Genomic DNA, 19,659 nt, shown 5'->3' with positions numbered 1-19,659 from the left:
TGGTCATACCAGCACAACCAGCTTCCTAAGATGGTCACGCCAGCATGTCTAGCTGCTGGCCTAACCAGCTACACCAGCAAAGACCAGCAATAGTTGGTAGAAAACCAGCAAAGACCAGCTAAAGCCAGCTAAAACCAGCTACCAGCATAAACTGGTTTCTTGCTGTTTTTTTCAGCAGGGTCCTCTCTCTCTAGAGTACTCTCTTTCTCTTTCTGGATTCTTCAGCATACTCTGTGTCCTCTTCTGGATTTCCAAATGTTCAAATACTGTGCTTTCTCTTCAGGATTCTTCAGCATACTGATATTTACTGATCCTTTGGGGAATTCATATTGCACCATATACTCACCTAACACCCGTATACAAACAATGTCCAACACCGAGCTTCTCTATATCATGGAACAGTTCATCACCAGTGGCATTTCCATATAGTACTCAAGTGCAGCATCATCACACAGAGAGATGCAGATTGTTCCCCTTGCTAACGCATTCAGCAGTGTAATGCTGGTAGGGATGAATGATCTGCAAGCCCGGTTGGTTTGAAAGGACAGCGCCTCATACCGTAAATAGAAAATCAAATTCTAGAATGACCTCTGCCAAGGAGGTTATGTTTTCATTGGGGTTTGTTTGTTTGTCTAAGCTCTCGGAGTGCTTTTCTAGGGAAGTGTTGTGATACTTTGAGCTACTGTATCGATATGTTTGCACAAAATATAGTGATACTGAACAGAATGGATTTTTTCCACACCACTAGGAAGGACAGCGCCTCCTTCCTACTGCCTGATGGCAGCACCTCATTCACCTGTAATGGGAGATGTGATATGCCGCCACTAAGTGCACCTCATTCACCTGTAATGGGAGATGTGATATTACATGCCGCCACTAAGTGCTCCTCATTCACCTGTAATGGGAGATGTGACATTACATGCCGCCACTAAGTGCTCCTCATTCACCTGTAATGGGAGATGTGACATTACATGCCGCCACTAAGTGCTCCTCATTCACCTGTAATGGGAGATGTGATATTACATGCCGCCACTAAGTGCACCTCATTCACCTGTAATGGGAGATGTGACATTACATGCCGCCACTAAGTGCTCCTCATTCACCTGTAATGGGAGATGTGACATGCCGCCACTAAGTGCTCCTCATTCACCTGTAATGGGAGATGTGACATGCCGCCACTAAGTGCTCCTCATTCACCTGTAATGGGAGATGTGACATGCCGCCACTAAGTGCTCGGCCGTCCCTCCTCACCCTGGATTCACAGATCATGGTTGTAGTAGACTGGGTTTCTAATGTGTAGAGATAGCAATAATGTGATTGGTTCCCTTAGTCACATGACGTGTGTTTCGAGTAAGTAGGAAGTGAGGTCCGAGATACCATACGAGCTGTGAGATACGACACGTGTGTTATGCTGAATTGTACTACAGTAGCAACTTCCAGTAAACGTTCGGTTGTTTAAATCACCGTCTTCAGTGTCTTATTAACACCCACAAGATATCACAATGGTCATGTCTGTTCAGCAATCTTCCTGGCAATATTGACCATCCTGTTTATTTGTGGTGGTCGCTGGCAGTGTGAAGTACCAGGCAATGGAACAAACCGGGCGATAGAGAAGAAGAGAATCATCATTTACAGCCAAGTGTAACCAGTGCAGGTCTGAGTGCAGGAATAGTCTCACAGCAGGGCCCACGTGCCATTCATGAAATGTTTGTATCACTTCAATTCCAGCGTAAGAATGAATGCGGCGGTAAATATGGCGGCTGAAAACAAGCATCATCCCGCCCCCAATATAGGCTCATTTCAGAGGCTCTGCTTCACCCTAGAGTTATGACAAAGATGTGCAAAATACGTCCAAAAGAGAAACATTTCTGACCTCAAGATAGCCACTGTGACACAAAAGTCTTCAGCTGGTATCCTTAGGGAATTGGGTTGCCCGCTTTCCCATAACAATAATGTTGGATGGTAGCCTGGCTAACGCCTCCCACTTCTCAAATGAGACGTGGTCTGGCAACCAGACGTTCATTTTCTCGTATTTGAAAAAATGCCCAGATCCGTTCATTGGGCGCCACAGATGTCTATCAAATGCGCATAGCTCACCCAACTCGTTCGTATGCAACGCTAAGGGCTGCCGTAAATCCTTTGGCGTCGAATGTAGACGCAAGAAGGCAACGGAAACTTCTCGGATGTTCTGTGATTGGTTCGCCAACATCAGGCGAACATTTGGGCGTTAGTTTCCAGACTGGCTTAGCAGCGGGATTGAAATCACCGCGCAAGGCAGTATGGGAAAACCCAGGCTAGTTGGATGGATGATTTACAGTTTTTTTCTGATTGCTTAAGCACATTTTTTGTAACTATTGGCTATTTTTGCAAAACTCTACACACAAATAACAAAACCTTTCACCAAATTATCAAAACATTGTAGTTCTCTAGCAAAAGCGAACACAGCTTGATTACAGTAACCCTCCACACCTTCATAAAAATGGTGTTTCTGTATCAAACCGTAAACACAAGCCATCATTTACTAAGCATTCAATGTGTCAACTACACACTGATGGTATGAATACAAGACACATAGGCTTTTGCTTTCTCTGTGCACAAGGTAGGCTACAGTATGTCAGTTTGAGGTCATACTTTTGTCATAGTTCTGTAAACATAGGAATCCAAACTTCATGTATTGGTGTTCACACTCATCAAAGCAAATATAAAGTCAAAACACAAAGTAGTAATTTCACTGAGACAAAAAAAAACAAAACAAAACAAAAAAACCTGTCTATGTCATGACGTCTCTCTGGCTACGGCCACAAAATGTTATCTACATCGCATGCAATGTCCTCCTGTCCAAGGCACCGGGCTCCTTATCCTTGTCATCCTCTCCCTCTCTCTCCTTTACCTCCTTGTCCTCTTCCTCCTCCTCTTTCTCCTACATCTTCACCTCCACGTCCTCTTCCTAGGCCTCCTCTAATTCTCACTCTTCCTGCTACCTCCATTGTACTCCACACGGATATCTTACCTGTGCCTTATTTACACTGCTTAGGCTGATTGCTGTGAGCTGAGCTAATGATCTAAGACAGTTTTCACATGTAAAAATGTGCCAGACAGTTGGCAAAATAGTGTTAATGATAGCCATACATGTGTACGATTTTGCTAGGAGTGTGTTGAAAATTTGGTAATTGAGTGTAAGCAGTGAGTTGTGTTTAAAGTTCTGCAAAAAGAGTATTGTGCAGTGAATTGTGCCTACAGTTTTGCACAGTGTATGTCACAAAATTGCAAACTGAGTTCAAAGCAGTGTTTGTGCTTTTAGTTTGGCACACTCAGTGAGTGGTTTTGCCATACAGTATGTGTTAATAGTTTTAGAAATTGTGCTACAAGAATCACGATTAGTGCTTAAGCATTCAGAAAAAAACTAATGAAATGTAGCGTGTCTCAGAACAGGAGACGGTCTGGGTTGAGGATCTCACCAAATTCAAAAGAACACCATGAGGTCATTTCCCATTTGACTGGCACAGACATGTTTGTGTATAGGCAAATAAAAGACCTCATTTACTGTAGCATCTGAAACCCTGTTTGATTTTGACCACTTTCTGGAAGTAAAGTTAATGAACATATTTGTAGTCTTACAATATTGGGTCATATTTTAGATTTTAGTAATTGAAGGACTTTTCAAATGTAATAGACGGATGGTTTTAGAACTAATTACTGCAGACTTTACTAAAATCTACCATCTCACCTTCTGTAAGCCTCTCGTCTGAAAATCAGATCAACTTGCCACAATACTCTCTGTTGAAACTATCTGCTGAAACTCATCGAAGTAAACAGCATTTATATACCAATGTACTGATTCAAGGGTACAACTGATGATATGGCTGTTGTACAATGTTCTTACTTTTATGTTCTGCAAGCTCTTAGTTCATGTAAAGCACTTTGGATTTTGTCTATGAAATGTGGTAGACAAATAAATTTGCCTTGTCTGGTCTCGCCTGAATTCGTATCCCGTTACTGACGTTCACTGTGCGTGTGCGTGTGTGTGTGTGTGTGTGTGTGTGTGTGTGTGTGTGCGCGCATTTGTGTACAGTCAAATCCCCTGGAGCAAGCCCGGGACACAGTAGGAGACATAAAGAGAGAGAGAGAGAGAGACTTTTTGACTTTAGAGTTGTGAATGTGTGCCCATACGTGTGTGTGTGTGTGTATGTGTGTGTGTGTGTGTGTGTGTGTGTGTGTGTACTTTGATGGATGGATGTCAATGTGTGCCCATTCATGATGTATTATGTATTGTAATTGTATTGTATGTGGGATGTCCTTGTTTTGTAATGTGGTTGTTTCAGCCATTACTCGTATCCACAAATGATTGAGTGCTAAGAACTTCTTAGGAGCGCTCGAAGAACATTCAAAGAACGCTCCTAAGAAATTCTCAGCACTTAAGAGACGAATCTGGGAAACACGGCCAATATTGGGTCATATTTTAGATTATGTAATTGAAATACTTTTCAAATGCAGTAGACATCAGATGGTTGTAGAACTCATTATTGCAGACTTTACCCAATAGGAGGGAAATGCATTGCCTGCCTCTAGCATCTCACCTACTGCAAGCCTCTCCTCTGGAAATCAAATCAACTTGCCACAATACTGTCTGGTGAAACTATCTGTTGAAACTCCTCGAATTAAACAGAGTTTGGTATGTATATCACTAGACCAATTCGAGGGTACAACTGATGATATGGCTGTTGTACAATGTTCCTCCTTTGATTTCTTCTTCTTCTTCTTCTTCTTCTTCATCTTCTTCTTCTTCTTCTTCTTCTTCTTCTTCTTCTTCTCATTATACCCATCTTGTTTCTCACTACTTTTATGTTGTGCTTCATTCTCTTTTATTGATCTTGTTTTGATTATTGTTACATGATTTGTAAACAAAGGGCATTGCTGTAAAAGAACTTGATGTTCAGTTAGTTTCTCCCTGAATAACAAGTGGATTATGATGATTTCTGGTTTTGCTTCTTGTATTTAGTATACTATGTTTGGGAGTTTACTTTGTGTTCTGTAAGTTCTTAGTTCATGTAAAGCACTTTGGATTTTGTCTATGAAATGTCTTAGACAAATAAATTTGCCTTGTCTGCTCTCGCCTGAGCTCGTATCCCGTTACCGAAGTGCAGTGTGTGTGTGTGTGTGTGTGTGTGTGTGTATTTGTGTACAGTAAAATCCCCTGGGGCAACCTGGTTCGCAGATGGAGACATAAAGAGGGAGGGAGAGAAAGAAAACACACAGAGAGAAAGATACAGAGAGAGAGAGAGAGAGAGAGAGAGAGAGAAACATCTCAATGTTAATGTTGGTAAGGTGAACATTTTTCCTTATTGGTTTGAATCAAATAACTCGACTGTCTTAGAAACAACGCTGTTAAAGTTTGATTTCTTAACCCGCGTAGTCTGTTTGAGTCAACACATCAAAAGTGGATGAATTCAGATACATGCCGTGAATCCCTGAGTTACCAGCTCTAATGAATCATTTGTATTATTTCCAATGTTGTGAAATATTCTTGTTTTCTCTCCTTCAGTTGTTGATTTTCAGATTTTCAGGGACAGCACAGCGAGGTGGCTTTGATGCGTCTAAAGGAGACGTCTCTCAGCATGGAGGCTCTACTCCTGCTGCTGATGGGTAACAAACTGCCACTACTGAAAATATAATAGATATAGTATAATATGATATGAATGAATATGGTATGTAATACTATACAATTGCACAATATGGGTAAGAATCTGCCACTTAAAATATAATAGATATAGTATAATATGATATGAATGAATATGATATGTAATACAATACAATTGCACAATATGGGTAAGAATCTGCCACTACATATTTTAAGTAGTGGCAGATTCTTACCCATATTGTGCAATTGTATTGTATTACATATCATATTCATTCATATCATGATATAAGGTCATTCCACCTCAATTCAACAAATGTCTTCTGCTTGACCATCTCAGATTACTCTTTACTCTTTAGATGGTAAAAATTTGAAGCAAATCTGAGATGGTCAAGCAGAAAGTGTCTCTAAAATCTGTTGAATTGAGGTGGAATGACCCTATAGTATAATATGATATACTGAATGAAATATGAAACATGTATGTAATATAATATAATTGCACAATATGAGTAAGAATCTGTCACAACTAGCCTACACGGCTCTTCGTAATGCTGCAGAATGCTCCATTCACTTGAATGGGTCTTCCCAACATTCGGAGGTCTGATACTGTTATATGACAGACTGTTGTTATGTATAAGAGACTGCTGTCATGGCAGATGGGTTTTGTGCTTCTTATTCACATGTTTCATATCACTCCGCAAGTAGTCCGGTCACTTCTTGCAATGAAACTTCATTCAAAAGTGAAAGCAAATGGTTGGTCAGCTTCGTTCTAAAGAATGTTTGATTAACGTTCAGAGTGTGTTGTGAGTTATTAGTTTATCAAATAACTATGAAGTCGTGTCATGTGGAGTTTATCTTTTCGTTTTGGCAAGTAGCCGTGTAATAAGCGGGATAATGTATAGAATGGCAGTTTTCACTGTGTAATAAGCGCGATAATGTATAGAATGGCAGTTATCATCGGAAAATAAGTCCCTTCAGGACGAAGCAAGACTACTCTGCACGCGTGTCAGTGTTACATGCCCAGTCATGTAATAAGTGGGATAATGTATAGAACGCTGCCCATTGTCGGAACAGGACGGGGAGAACAGGTCTTGCCTGGTCCTGAAGGGACTTATTTTACCATAATGTATGGCGTTCTATACATTATCCCATACATAACATATAACAAAATGTGATGTGTACAGTATGTATATCATGTTTGTGTTTATGGATCATGGGTGTGTATGTATCGTATTATGTATCATGTGTATGTGTGTGTGTGTGTGTGTGTGTGGGTATCATGTTTGTGTGTATCATCTGAATCCCACAGTAGTCCTGGATACCCATCATGTTGAAGCAAGTGATCCCTGTACTGACTACACTGTGCTTGATGACAACTGGAGGGCCACCACCAACCTGGACACGTCAGCGCCCAGATGTGACTGGCAGCTGGCCCATATGTCCTGGCAAGGCTGGTACCGGATGGTCCACCAGGGGCTGAGCCTGCGCATGCCCGAGACCTGCGTCCCTCCTCACCGCTGTGGCACCAGAGGCCCCCTGTGGCTGAATGGCCCACACCCTCTCCCAGAGGATGGCATCGTCACCAGGGAGGTGTGCGGATCGTGGAATGGTAATTGTTGCTCTAAGCGAGTCCCATCCATCCGTGTGAAGGCCTGCCCAGGAGACTACATAGTTTACGAACTGGTGTCGCCACCGAACTGCTTTGGATATTGTACAGGTGAGGTTCAGTTGGTGTGCCATGTTGGCGGGAGTGTGTTTGTGTTCAGATTGAGCTCTGCGCTCTTGGATGCAGGATCAATATCCTACCTCATATGAAGTGTCAAAACATCAATATCCTACCTCAGGGGTCCTTAGCTGCTATATTCAGTATGAACTATGGACTCGCGTGGCTTATTGCTTTTCTAAAACGGTTACTACGTTGATCTAGCAAGATCTACCATGATACAAAGGCACAGCAATGAAAAATGTAACAATGTATCAATAGATCATCATTCTTCCGTCAAGAAATATATTTCCTCCATATGAATGGTTGCCATGCAACAACGAGACGCAGCTACTCTAACTTTTGTGCAAGCTGTGGTAGCGCATTACTATAGAACGAAATGCGGTCAAGGTGTGTGGTTATGCTGGAATTGACAACGTCATCGAACGCGATTCAGCCAATCATAATCAAGGACCGGAACTATCCGTTTTAGAAAGCATCAATATCCCACCTCATATAGAGTGTCTAAAACATAAGTATCCTGCCTCATGTGTAGAGAGGACATAATAGATAGTTGTTTATCCAAGCGTTAGTTAACTACAGGGCTTTTTCAGTCTTTGAAGGAGCCACTCTGTGGAGCAGGACACCTACAGTAGTTCACTATTGAAGGCCTCTACTGGTCAATAGAATGATAGACAATACCTGAGTCGAAGGAGTCTGCTAGAGCTATGAGCTGCTGCTCTGCTCTGCTCTGCTCTACTCTGCTCTGCTCTAGTGTCCAGGCACTGGGATTTAAGTGTCAGTTTTATGATGACATTAAAAGATACACAGTAATGATCAGACAGATCATTTATATAATTTGTACATGCTCTATAGCCAAATAGCCCCATACCCATGTGCCCCATAGCTACAAAGCCCCATATCCACATAGCTGCATAGTCACAAAGCCCCTTAGCCACAAAGCTAAATATCCCCAATTAAGCCCCATAGCCACAAAGCCCCTTAGCCACAAAGCTAAATATCCCCAATTAAGCCACAAAGCCCCATAGCCATGTGCCCCATAGCCACAAAGCCACATAGCCCCATAGCCACAAAACCCCTTAGCCATGTGCCCCATAGCCCCATAGCCACAAAGCCTCTGTGTTGTGTCCGGGTGTGTTTGTGTTGTTTTGCTCTGTTCTCTCCTGTGTCTGTGTTGTGTCCGGGTGTGTTTGTGTTGTTCTCTCCTGCGTCTGTGTGAGCTGTTGCAGGATGTGTTGCCGGTCGTGTTGTGCTAATTGCTAATTGACCTGGCAGTGCTAAGCCCCCACCCCTGGAAAGTGAAGACATTCAGCCTACCACTTTCCTTTCCCTAAACTGTTATGGATATCACTTCCTGCTGTACTGCATTCTGATGATATCACTTCCTGCTGTACTGCATTCTGATGATATCACTTCCTGCTGTACTGCATTCTGATGATATCACTTCCTGCTGTACTGCATCCTGATGTATCCTCTCTGTTCTTCCCTCCAGGCAGTTAGAATTAGGGTTAAATCACTACAAAATATGAGAAGAATATATCATACGATTTTGTAAAGAATATACATAGAGTTTATTACCTCCGCCAAGAGGTTATGTTTTCATCGGGGTTTGTTTGTTTGTCTGTCTGTCTGTTTGTTAGCAAGATAACTCAAAAAGTAATGGATGGATTTCGATAAGATTTTTTTTAAGAGCAGGGAAGGTCGGACATGACCCAAGGAAGAAACTATTACATTTTGGGAGGGATCCGTAACACCGTCGGGATTCCGGAGCCGTTTAAGTTTTTAGAGTTGCACCCACAGTATACAATGAAAACCTGCGAAATAAATGTAACCTTTCACTGAGCAGCATCAGGTGCACACGTACCATCTACAACTTTTTTCAGTCGCACTCTTAAATATTTTGGTGGCATGGATTTGTTATTTATTGTTGTTCATATCTAGATAATGGTATATCGTTCAGCCTTACTTCACGGTTCTTCCTCACATTCTACAATTTAAATGTCTCCTTACCGTAGCATCAACGAGCTGTGTAATTTCCACAGGAGGTTTTGGTCTGCCCTCTGCTTTCACTCGTAATTCGTCCTCATATGAATATGACTGAAAATAATCCTGTAAAATGCAGTCAGCGATGTTCATCCTCCCACCATGGTGCATCTTGCACGGGAGCAGGCGACTAAGCTAGCTACCCTCCTAGCTTGTAAGGGCTCTTGCTTAACAAATTATATTAGGACACAAAAAGATGTTCACTAACCCTAAATAACAAAATCCTCATCTACACAGAAAAATAAAGATATGTCTTGAAATGACTGTTCAACAAAGTATGTGTTGTTATGCTGATTATGAAGCTCTCGTAAGTCGTCGCTGTCAAAGTCAGTTAACGATAGCTGCCTTATGAAGGCGTTGACTGGCCAGAGTGTTGTGTCAATCATATTCAAGTGACAGACGTGCAAAATTCTACCCAATTCTACCTGGTCACTGCTTCACGGGTGGGATTTAACTGCCATACGGATCCATTGAAACGGGAAAAATCCAGATATTGACAGTAGTGAAGCAAGAAAATCGTCTGATTCACTGCAATAGCCTGTTCCACAGCTGTCAGTATTGCACATCCCTCAATGCACATCGTTTGACCATGGTTATCCATCGGGGTTTTTTGAGTAAATAAACTCCATAAATCCACCATTAATTTGTCATTTTATGTCTCCACCGTGATATGTTTATGTCTCAAACCTGTTGTTACCTATTGAGCTCTTCATGCTGATGTCCGAGTCAGTTGAGGCCAGAGGAGGCTTCTATAAGACTGCAGCTGAAGCAGTGCTTCACCAAAAAAATACAATAACAATAATCCCATTTTCACTGTTTTGAAACAGAAAGACAGTCACTAAGACGAGCTGTTTTCCTGAAATCAATTCTGTGAGTGACAACAGCGCCATCCTCGCACCCTCGGTGGAACAGGCTGAGTTATTACCATGAATGAACAGGCGGAGACCAGCACGTCCAGTGCGTGTATCGTTTAATGAACCACTCGCTGTGTTACACCTAAACATGTCCCCAGTACACCTCCTCCTTTTAGAAAGGAAGTACATCCTAAATAAAAGTAAATCTAATCTTCTGCTGTGACCTACCCAGGATCCCATGACTCTTTTATTTTACTCACTCCTGAAAGTCATTAATAACTAAATGAACAAACTGAAATAATCTAATATTAACATCTTGTTAACAACATACAAACTGTCTTTTCTTTTCCTTTTTTTTTTTTTTTTTCCTTCGAACATGAGCTGCTCTAAACTAATGCAGCAGTGTAGATGAACATTCTACAGTCCTTCAAAACCTATCCACCCCTCTTCTATATGTCCAGTCTATCTGGGGGTCTTGACACTCTCCCTGAGCGGGTGGTTGTGTCATGTTGGGTGTCTGTCTGCTGTGGACACGGGTGTGTCTCAGGTGTCTCTGGGGGATGCCCCACTGCACGCAGATAAATGCGGTTTCGCCTGAACAAACCCCGGTCCGTCTGGACAAGGAACGATCTCGGAGTCTCTGCTTGCCTGACAACAGCACCAGGAATCTGTTCAGTTGTGATCCAGACTTTCTGTCCTTGTGACAGCTCTGGCAGCGGGCGTGCCAGGTGACGGCGGTTGAAACGTGTCTCCTGCTGAAGACGTCCTTGCCTGTCTGCCTTCTTAAACTCTTCCAGGTTCGGCCATCGTGGGGTGAGTGATGTCGCTGATTGTGGAACCGTTGTTCGGAGGTGCCTCCCCATCAACAGTTGGGCTGGAGAGTACCCATGTTCCAAGGGTGTTGCTCGGTAAGCAAGAAGTGCTTCGGTTTGATCAGTCCCTTTCTTCCAGAGGCTTTTCACTGTGCCTACAGCACGTTCAGCTTCCCCATTAGCCTGAGGATAGCGGGGACTGCTGGTAACATGCTGAAACTGGTAGGCGGCGGTAAAGTCTTTGAAGGCCTCTGACGAGTACTGGGGCCCATTGTCGGACACCAAGATGTCGGGGATGCCATGCCTAGAGAAGACTTCTTTCAGTCCGGCTATGACAACAGCTGAGGATGTGACTGTGAGACGGGCCACCTCGATGTATCGAGAAAAGTAGTCCACAATTAACAGGTAGGTGTTCCCTTTCCAGGTGAACAGGTCTGTTCCCACTCTCTGCCATGGACGATCTGGAGTGGGAGTAGACCGCATAGGCTCACAGTGGGGGGCCTGGTGGATTTGGCAAGGCTCACAGTTCATGACCAGGTGTCTGATTTGGCTTGACAGTCCTGGCCACCACACTGCCTGCTGGGCGCGTGCACGGCATTTAGTGATGCCCTGGTGACCTTGGTGGAGCTGCTGCAGGGTTTCTTTCTGAAGAGCTGAAGGTATCACTAACCTGTGGTCTTTCAGCAGCAGGTTGCCAACCAGGTGAAGATTTCCTCTCTCGGACCAGAAGGGTTTAGTCTCTGGCTCCAGCTCACTTTTTTCTGGCCAGCCCTGGAGACAGTACCGGGCCACGCGTCTACAAGCTTTGTCTGCACGCTGGGCTTCGCTGATCTGCTGTAGGCGTGGCTCTGATGCTGGCAGCGCAGCACGCACGGCGTCCACGAAGACCTGAACATCCTTCTCAAGCTGACGTTCTGTGGCTGTAGGTGTGTCGTTGATCGGTGCTCGTGAGAGTGTGTCGGCCGTAATAAGAGACTTCCCAGGGACGTGCAGGATCTCGTAGGTGAATCTTAGCAGTCTCAGGCGGAACCGTAGTATCCGCGGTGGAAGTTCATCAAGGCCTCTGGAACCAAGCAGCGGTAGTAAGGGTTTGTGGTCAGTTATAAGCGTGAACCGTAACCCCAGGAGATAAGAGTAGAGGCGCTCACAAGCCCATGTGGCGGCTAAGGCCTCTTTTTCTATTTGAGCATACCGTTTTTCTGTTTCGGTTAAGCTCCTAGAGATGTATGTTATGGGTCTCCATTTCTCGTCTGCTTGTTTCTGTGTGAGAACAGCTCCGATGCCATAAGAAGATGCATCGGCTGCAACTCTCGTCTCTGCTGTTGGCGAGTACTGTGCCAAGACTTGTGGAGAGCTCAAAGCCAGCTTCAAGTTTTTGAAAGCCTCGATTTGACTTGTTCCCCAACACCACTCGTTTCTGTCGCTGAGAAGTTCTTTTAGTGGTGTGGTGATTGTTGCGAGTTGAGGAATGAATTTAGTCAAGTAGTTAGCCATCCCCAGCAGCCTGCGGACGTCAGCTACGTTCTGGGGCTCGGGCATTTCCATAATGGCTTTAACTTTTCCGGGGTCCGGCTCAATCCCCCTAGCTGTGACTTTGTGGCCAACGAAGATCATGGTGTCTCGGCCAAACTCGCACTTCTCATTGAGCGTCAGCCCTTCCTCTTGTAGTTTTTGTAGTACCTGATGTAAGCGTGTGTTGTGTTCTTCTTTGTGTTTTCCAAAAATCAGGATGTCGTCAGCATGGCAGAGCACGCCGTCCAGCGACTCCAACATCTGAGACATCCGGCGCTGGAAATGCTCGGGAGCTGACGAAACCCGAAAGGAAGCCTGTTAAAGCAGTACCTGCCGTACGGAGTTATGAATGTCGTCAACAGTGCTGACTCCCTGGCCAGAGGTATCTGCCAGAATCCAGATCGTGCGTCAAGCTTTGAAAAGACCTTTGCTCCAGACAGTTGTGCCAGAGTCTGATCAACGGATGGTAGAATGTGTCGCTCTCGTTTCACCCATGTGTTGAGGTGGGTGAGATCAACACAGATCCGTATTTTCCCGTTTGCTTTTGGGACTACGACCATTCCCGCACACCAGTCTGTAGGCTGTGTGACTTTCGAGATGACTCCCATCGCTTCCATGCGGTCAAGCTCCTCACGGACTTCACCTCGTAGAGGGATTGGAACTCGTCGTGGCGTAGAGAGGGCGTATGGAGTGGCGTCCCTCTCCAGCTCGATTGTGTAGTTCTCCTTGAGACGTCCCAAGCCGCTGAACACTGTCGGATATGCAGCTTTAAAGTCCTCTTGAGCATCTCTCACTTCCTCTATTCTCTGTATCAGGTGCAAGGCTTCTATTGCAGGTAAGCCGAGTAAAGGTTTTGAAAGTCCTGTCACCACAAACACCTCCTGTGTTGCACTGTGACCTTTTGCTGACAGCTTGCTCTTAAAGCAGCCTAGGACCTCCAGAACGTTGTTTCCCGGACCATAGAGGACTTTGCGGGGTTTTGTGAGAGGTCCGTCGCGCTCTGCCTTGAAAACCTCTGTTGGAATGGCCGTCACTGCCGCGCCAGTGTCCAGTTTGAAGGTGACAGATTCTCCGTTAAAGGACAGTGGTTCTGTCCACTCTGTCAATGAGCGTGTGCTGACTGTCACTGACCCGAGGAACTCATACTCCTCCTCATTTTCTTGCCATCCCTGCTGAGTGACGGTGTGGACTGCTCTCGCGGACCGGCAAACCGCAGCATAGTGGCCCTTTTTTTCACATTTCCTGCAGCTTGCATCCCTTGCTGGACAGTCTTTCCATTGGTGGTGCTGTGTTCCGCCACACCACTTGCACTCTCTCTCTGCACAGGGGCTGTCTCGCTTGTACTGAGATGGCTTCTCTCCTTTGGAAAATGTTCCTTTGCCTCTCTGAGGTCTCGGCCCCTGCCCTTTGTACCTGATACTATCCATATTGTGTTCTGTGTTTTCGCCATGCAGCACCGACTGCTGCTTCTTCACAGACTCATTTTGTCGTGCGCATGTGATTGCTTTAGCTAGATCTAAATTTGGGTCTAGCTGTAAGCGTTGAGATAGCTTTCTGTCCAGGATCCCTACAACTATCCTGTCTCTTATTAGCTCATCGCGGAGTGCGCCAAACTGGCAGTTCTCTGCCAGGGTGTGTACTGATGTTATAAAGGATTCAACACTTTCTCCCTGCTCTTGGTGCCTCATGTTAAATTTAGCTCTTTCATAAATTACATTATATTTTCCTACACAATGGGCTTCAAAGGCCTTTTTCACATTGTCATATTTCTTTTTGTCGTCTTCTGACAATGGCAAAACACTCAAAATATCATCAGCAGTATCCCCTAAAGTATACAGCAGGGAGTTCACTTGATACTCCTCAGGTTTATCAATGAGGCCTGATGCCAAACGAAAGCGTTCAAACCTCCTTATCCATTTAGGCCAGTTAGCAGAGTTTGAAAAATCAAAACTATCTGGTGGAGATATTTGTACTGCTGTGGTGGCCATTGTGTGTGTTACTTGTTCTGGTATGCTTACACTGTCCTCTTGCTGATTATCTTCTGGCGAGAGCGAATCATCCGATAAACTTTCACTTTCACTGTGTCGTCTTTCACGTCTATTTGGCATGCCCTGGACTGGAGCTAGATCGCTAATGAATGTCCATTCCGTTTACGGGTGCTTCCTAGTGATGGATTAGGCTACTTGATCTCTCCTCTACTCACGCTTCGTGCAGCTCCGAGAAAATCTTTGTCCTTCTTAATAACCGATGTCCACAGGATGCTATAGCCGGCCTGGCTTTGGCTAGTGGTAAACACGCTAGTCTGAATGACGTTCACGTTCGTGAAGGTAAATCCTTTTACTGAATTTTTAATTTTATTTTTCTTCTTCCTCTGTTCTGTCGTAAGGCTCCGGAGTTAAAATCTTTTTCTTTTAAGATTGCACAAACTCTTCTTAACTTCTGACACCATGAGTTATTACCATGAATGAACAGGCGGAGACCAGCACGTCCAGTGCGTGTATCGTTTAATGAACCACTCGCTGTGTTACACCTAAACATGTCCCCAGTACACAGGCTATTGCAGTGAATCAGACAATTTTCTTGCTTCACTACCATCAATATCTTTTCCCATTGACTTCAATGTCAATCGAGTATAACCCCCCGCGGCTCGTGGATTTTTCAGGCACATAACAGTCTGTTCAAACTGTGTGTGTGTGTGTGTGTGTGTGTGTGTGTGTGTGTGTGTGTGTGTGTGTGTGTGTGTGTGTCTGTCTGTCTGTCTGTCTGTCTGTCTGTCTGTCTGTCTGTCTGTCTGTGTGTGTGTGTGTGTGTGTGTGTGTGTGTGTGTGTGTGTGTGTGTACTGCATCATGTGAATCCCGTAGTTGGTCTGGATACCCATCAAGTTGAAGCAAGTGATCCCTGTACCAACTACAATGTGCGGGATGACAACTGGAGGGCCACCACCAACCTGGACACGTCAGCGCCCAGATGTGACTGGCAGCTGGCCCATATGTCCTGGCAAGGCTGGTACCGGATGGTCCACCAGGGGCTGAGCCTGCGCATGCCCGAGACCTGCGTCCCTCCTCACCGCTGTGGCACCAACGGCCCCCTGTGGCTGAATGGCGCACACCCTCTCCCAGAGGATGGCATCGTCACCAGGGAGGTGTGCGGATCGTGGAATGGCAATTGTTGCGACATTCGACTCCCTTCCATCCGTGTGAAGGCCTGCCCAGGAGACTACATAGTTTACGAACTGGTGTCGCCACCGAACTGCTATGGATATTGTACAGGTGAGGTTCAGTTGGTCTGCCATGTTGATGGGAGTGTGTTTGTGTTCAGATGGTGTGACATGTTGACGGGAGTGTGTTTGTTTTCATTTTGAGCTCTGCACTCCTGGATGCAGGATCAGTATCCTACCTCATATGTAGTGTCTAAAGTATCAGTATCCTACCTCATATGTACTGTATTGTCTAAGCATCAATATCCTACCTCATATATAGTGTCTAATGCATCAGTATCCTACCTCTTATCTAAAACATCAATATCCTACCTCATATGTAGTGTCTAAAGTATCAGTATCCTACCTCATATGTACTGTAGTGTCTAAGCATCAATATCCTACCTCATATATGTCTAATGCATCAGTATCCTACCTCATGTCTAAAACATCAATATCCTACATCATATGTAGTGTCTAAACTCTAAAGTATCAATATCCTACCTCACATGTAGTGTCTAAAGTATCAGTATCCTACCTCATGTGTGTCATGCTGTTGTTTACCTTAAGAATGTCCCCATAAAAACTGCAGTATTACTGTGGTTTTCTCTTTTTGTAAGGGCTGTTTTGAATTAAGTGAACTGTGGCACAAGCCTGAATGATTGACAGACCAAGGCATCATGGGACAAAGAGGTTTAAAGTAGCCTACAGTAGGTCAAGCTAAGCCACACTTGAGAAGGAACTACGATGGTTATTTTAAGATCTTATGGTCATGTGATGGTTATTTTAAGATCTTATGGTCATGTGATGGTTATTGTAAGATCATATGGTCGTGTGATGGTTATTGTAAGATCTTATGGTCATGTGATGGTTATTGTAAGATCTTATGGTCATGTGATGGTTATTGTAAGATCTTATGGTCATGTGATGGTTATTGTAAGATCATATGGTCATGCAATGGTTATTGTAAGATCTTATGGTCATGTGATGGTTATTGTAAGATCTTATGGTCATGTGATGGTTATTGTAAGATCATATGTAATGCGATGGTGAGCCCATGAAGACTCTCTCAAAAATGCAAACAGTCATCATCAAAGTATGTGGTCTCCGACAGACTGATAGGAGAGTGTGTGAATTTGTGACTGTGACTGTGTGTGAATTTGTGAATTTATGAAAATGTAATGACAGAATGTCCCCGACTAGAGCCATCATACAGCTGCAGGCTTTGGAGATGGCTAAATAGATAAACACATCATACAGCTGTAGGCTTTGGAGATGGCTGAATAGATAAACACACCCATCGACTTCAGTGGACCTTCATTGCGTCACAGAAGTCTGTAATGACTGTCTTTCAGTGATCAACATTAGGGAAACTCACCTATACCCCCTGCATCAGATGGGCAATGCTGACAAATTCATCCCAAAAGATGAATGATTTTGATGTTTCATGTTTCAATGTTTTCAAAATGTTTCAAAAACCAGCCCATAAATAAATGTATCCAATGTGTAATCACCAGTATGTACAAAAAGTAATTTTCATGAAACAAGATTTGGTCTACAAAAGCTGCTTTTATTTTATTCAACAAAAAATACTATTTCTCTCTCTCTCTCTCTCTCTCTCTCTCTCTCTTCCATAGAGACCAAAATATTTCAACAGAGGATGAAGTTGAAGATGGTCTTGGAGAGAGAGCCCTCCCCTGCTGAGATAGCCCAGTTCACCTTACAGGTACCACATCCTTTGGCCAGTTCAGTTCACCTTACAGGTACCACATCCTTTGGTCACAATGATTGGATGCAGAGGTTGCATACATCAGCTATATACTGTACATCCTGGTGCCTGGAGTTTTTTGGGGAACTATTGTCTGTCAGGGGATGCGTTGAAATGGATGGGTCTCTCAGAGAGATGGGACACTTATGACAATGAAGTGGAGTGTTGAGGGGAGGTAAACTAGACGAGGGCAATGCCAGTTATGCCCATGGGGTGTTGAGGGTGATAGGAGGTAAACTAGATGAGGGCAATGCCAGTTATGTCCATGGGGTGTTGAGGGTGATAGGAGTTAAACTAGACGAGGGCAATGCCAGTTATGCCCATGAGGTGTTGAGGGTGATAGGAGGTAAACTAGACGAGGGCAATGCCAGTTATGCCCATGAGGTGTTGAGGGTGATAGGAGGTAAACTAGACGAGGGCAATGCCAGTTATGCCCATGAGGTGTTGAGGGTGATAGGAGGTAAACTAGGAGAGAGCAATGCCAGTTATGCCCATGGGGTGTTGAGGGTGATAGGAGGTAAACGAGACGAGGGCAATGCCAGTTATGTGTTAAGGGCTTCACGGGATGTGATGATTGATGGTTTCCAAGGCGGCACTGATATTCATATTATAATAATACCTCATTAGACATACAGTAGAATGTGGTGCAAACGGAGTATCTGATTGGATGTTGCAGATCAGGGAGAAGCTAAGGATCTTTGATTGGTTGTTGTAGATCAGGGAGAAGCTGAGGATCTGATCTGATTGGTCGGTGCAGATCAGAGAGAAGCTGAGGATCTGATTGGTTGTTGCTAATTAGGGAGAAGCTGAGGATCTGATTGGTTGTTGCAGATCAGGGAGAAGCTGAGGATCTGATCTGATTGGTTGTTGCAGATCAGGGAGAAGCTGATTCAGATGGGCTACCCGAATGACACCACGGTCAGGATGGTGTGACTCTGACCCAACAGAAGAGACGATTCATCTCCTGCTCCAGAGGAAGGAGGAAGGACCCCTGAGAGAGGGCCATCAGAATGCCTGTTTAATTTCACGGCCCATGATAACCATTGTTCATTTCTTATTCACACACTTAAATTGCAACAAGGATACTTACTTTCAGAATGTAGAGAATGTGAATGCACAATTGAGGAAACATCTCTGTGTCTCATTTACTTCCTTATAAGTGAATAGAATAATTTATAATTTATATTTGACGCACATGTAATATCATTGGCATTTAGTGTATAAGTTAACCATTTATCTTGCCTTTATTATAGAATAGCACACAACTGAGTTGGTAGGAGTTGGAATAAAACCTACCTATTTACATCTTTTTCTCTTCCATAGTAAGACTGTTATTTGTTTGGAAACATATAACCCTGCTATAAAATATTTGATTATTTAATGTGTACCAGCTGATACCCAATTTCATATGTATTAACCTTGTCTTATGTATCTACTGTATGTATCCCTATAAAAAGCGACCCTAGTGGTGTGAAAATGACTATAGTCAAGTGAATTTCCTTCAGGATCATCCAACATGCTGCACTTCCTCTCTCCAAAATACTGTACTCCCCTTTCTGGATTATCCAGGATAATGTTTTTTTTTTTTTTTTTTACCTGGATTCTCCGGGATACTGTGCCTTCTTTTCTGGATTCTCCAGGATACTGTGCCTTCTTTTCTGGATTCTCCAGGATATTGTGCTTCCTCTCTCTAGTGTATGCTCCTTCCCTTGCTGCATTCCCCAGTGCTTCCCCTCTACAGGATAATGTGCTTCTCTTCTCTTTCTGAATTCTCCAAAATATTGTGCTTCTGCTTCTGGGTTATCCATCAAATTGTGTTTCCCTTTCTGGGTTATTCAGCATACTGTGTTTACTCTCTTCAGCACACTGTGCTTCCTCCTCTGCTTTTTCTTCAGGATTCTGGAGCATACTGATAGATACTGTAGATATTTATTGATCCTTTGGGAAATTCATATTGCACCATACACCATATTGCACCAGAAAACAACCCCCCCTCCCCCTCCACACACACACACACACACACACACACACACACACACACACCCCACCCCTCACCAGGATTGTTGTCCCATATGGCCCACATTTTCTAGCATTGGCTCGTTTCTGGCCTCACAA

General features: G+C 44.0%; 1 protein-coding gene across 1 annotated transcript; it reads left to right on the top strand.

Annotated features, from left to right (window-relative positions):
- The first annotated feature begins 725 nt into the window (after positions 1-725).
- Positions 726-18,814, top strand: LOC134077634 (uncharacterized). Its single transcript, XM_062533335.1, has 6 exons — positions 726-798; positions 5,557-5,643; positions 6,945-7,352; positions 15,442-15,849; positions 17,414-17,502; positions 18,418-18,814. The coding sequence occupies exons 1-6, from the start codon at positions 726-728 to the stop codon at positions 18,475-18,477; spliced, it is 1,125 nt and encodes a 374-aa protein (XP_062389319.1). The 3' UTR covers positions 18,478-18,814.
- Positions 18,815-19,659: the final 845 nt, after the last annotated feature.

The sequence above is a fragment of the Sardina pilchardus genome, chromosome 3 (genome assembly GCF_963854185.1).
Source record: "Sardina pilchardus chromosome 3, fSarPil1.1, whole genome shotgun sequence".
In the NCBI taxonomy this organism is placed as follows: Eukaryota; Metazoa; Chordata; class Actinopteri; order Clupeiformes; family Clupeidae; genus Sardina; species Sardina pilchardus.
The sequence above is the reverse complement of the archived record's forward strand: the minus strand, read 5'-3'. Positions and strand labels throughout refer to the sequence as shown.

Excerpts from the sequence above, each read along its gene's own strand:
- LOC134077634 (XM_062533335.1), top strand. The coding sequence starts at position 726 with ATGGATTTTTTCCACACCACTAGGAAGGACAGCGCCTCCTTCCTACTG. Across the intron at positions 5,644-6,944 it reads TCTACTCCTGCTGCTGATGG|TAGTCCTGGATACCCATCAT; the intron begins GTAACAAACTGC and ends TGAATCCCACAG. Across the intron at positions 17,503-18,417 it reads TAGCCCAGTTCACCTTACAG|ATCAGGGAGAAGCTGATTCA; the intron begins GTACCACATCCT and ends TGGTTGTTGCAG.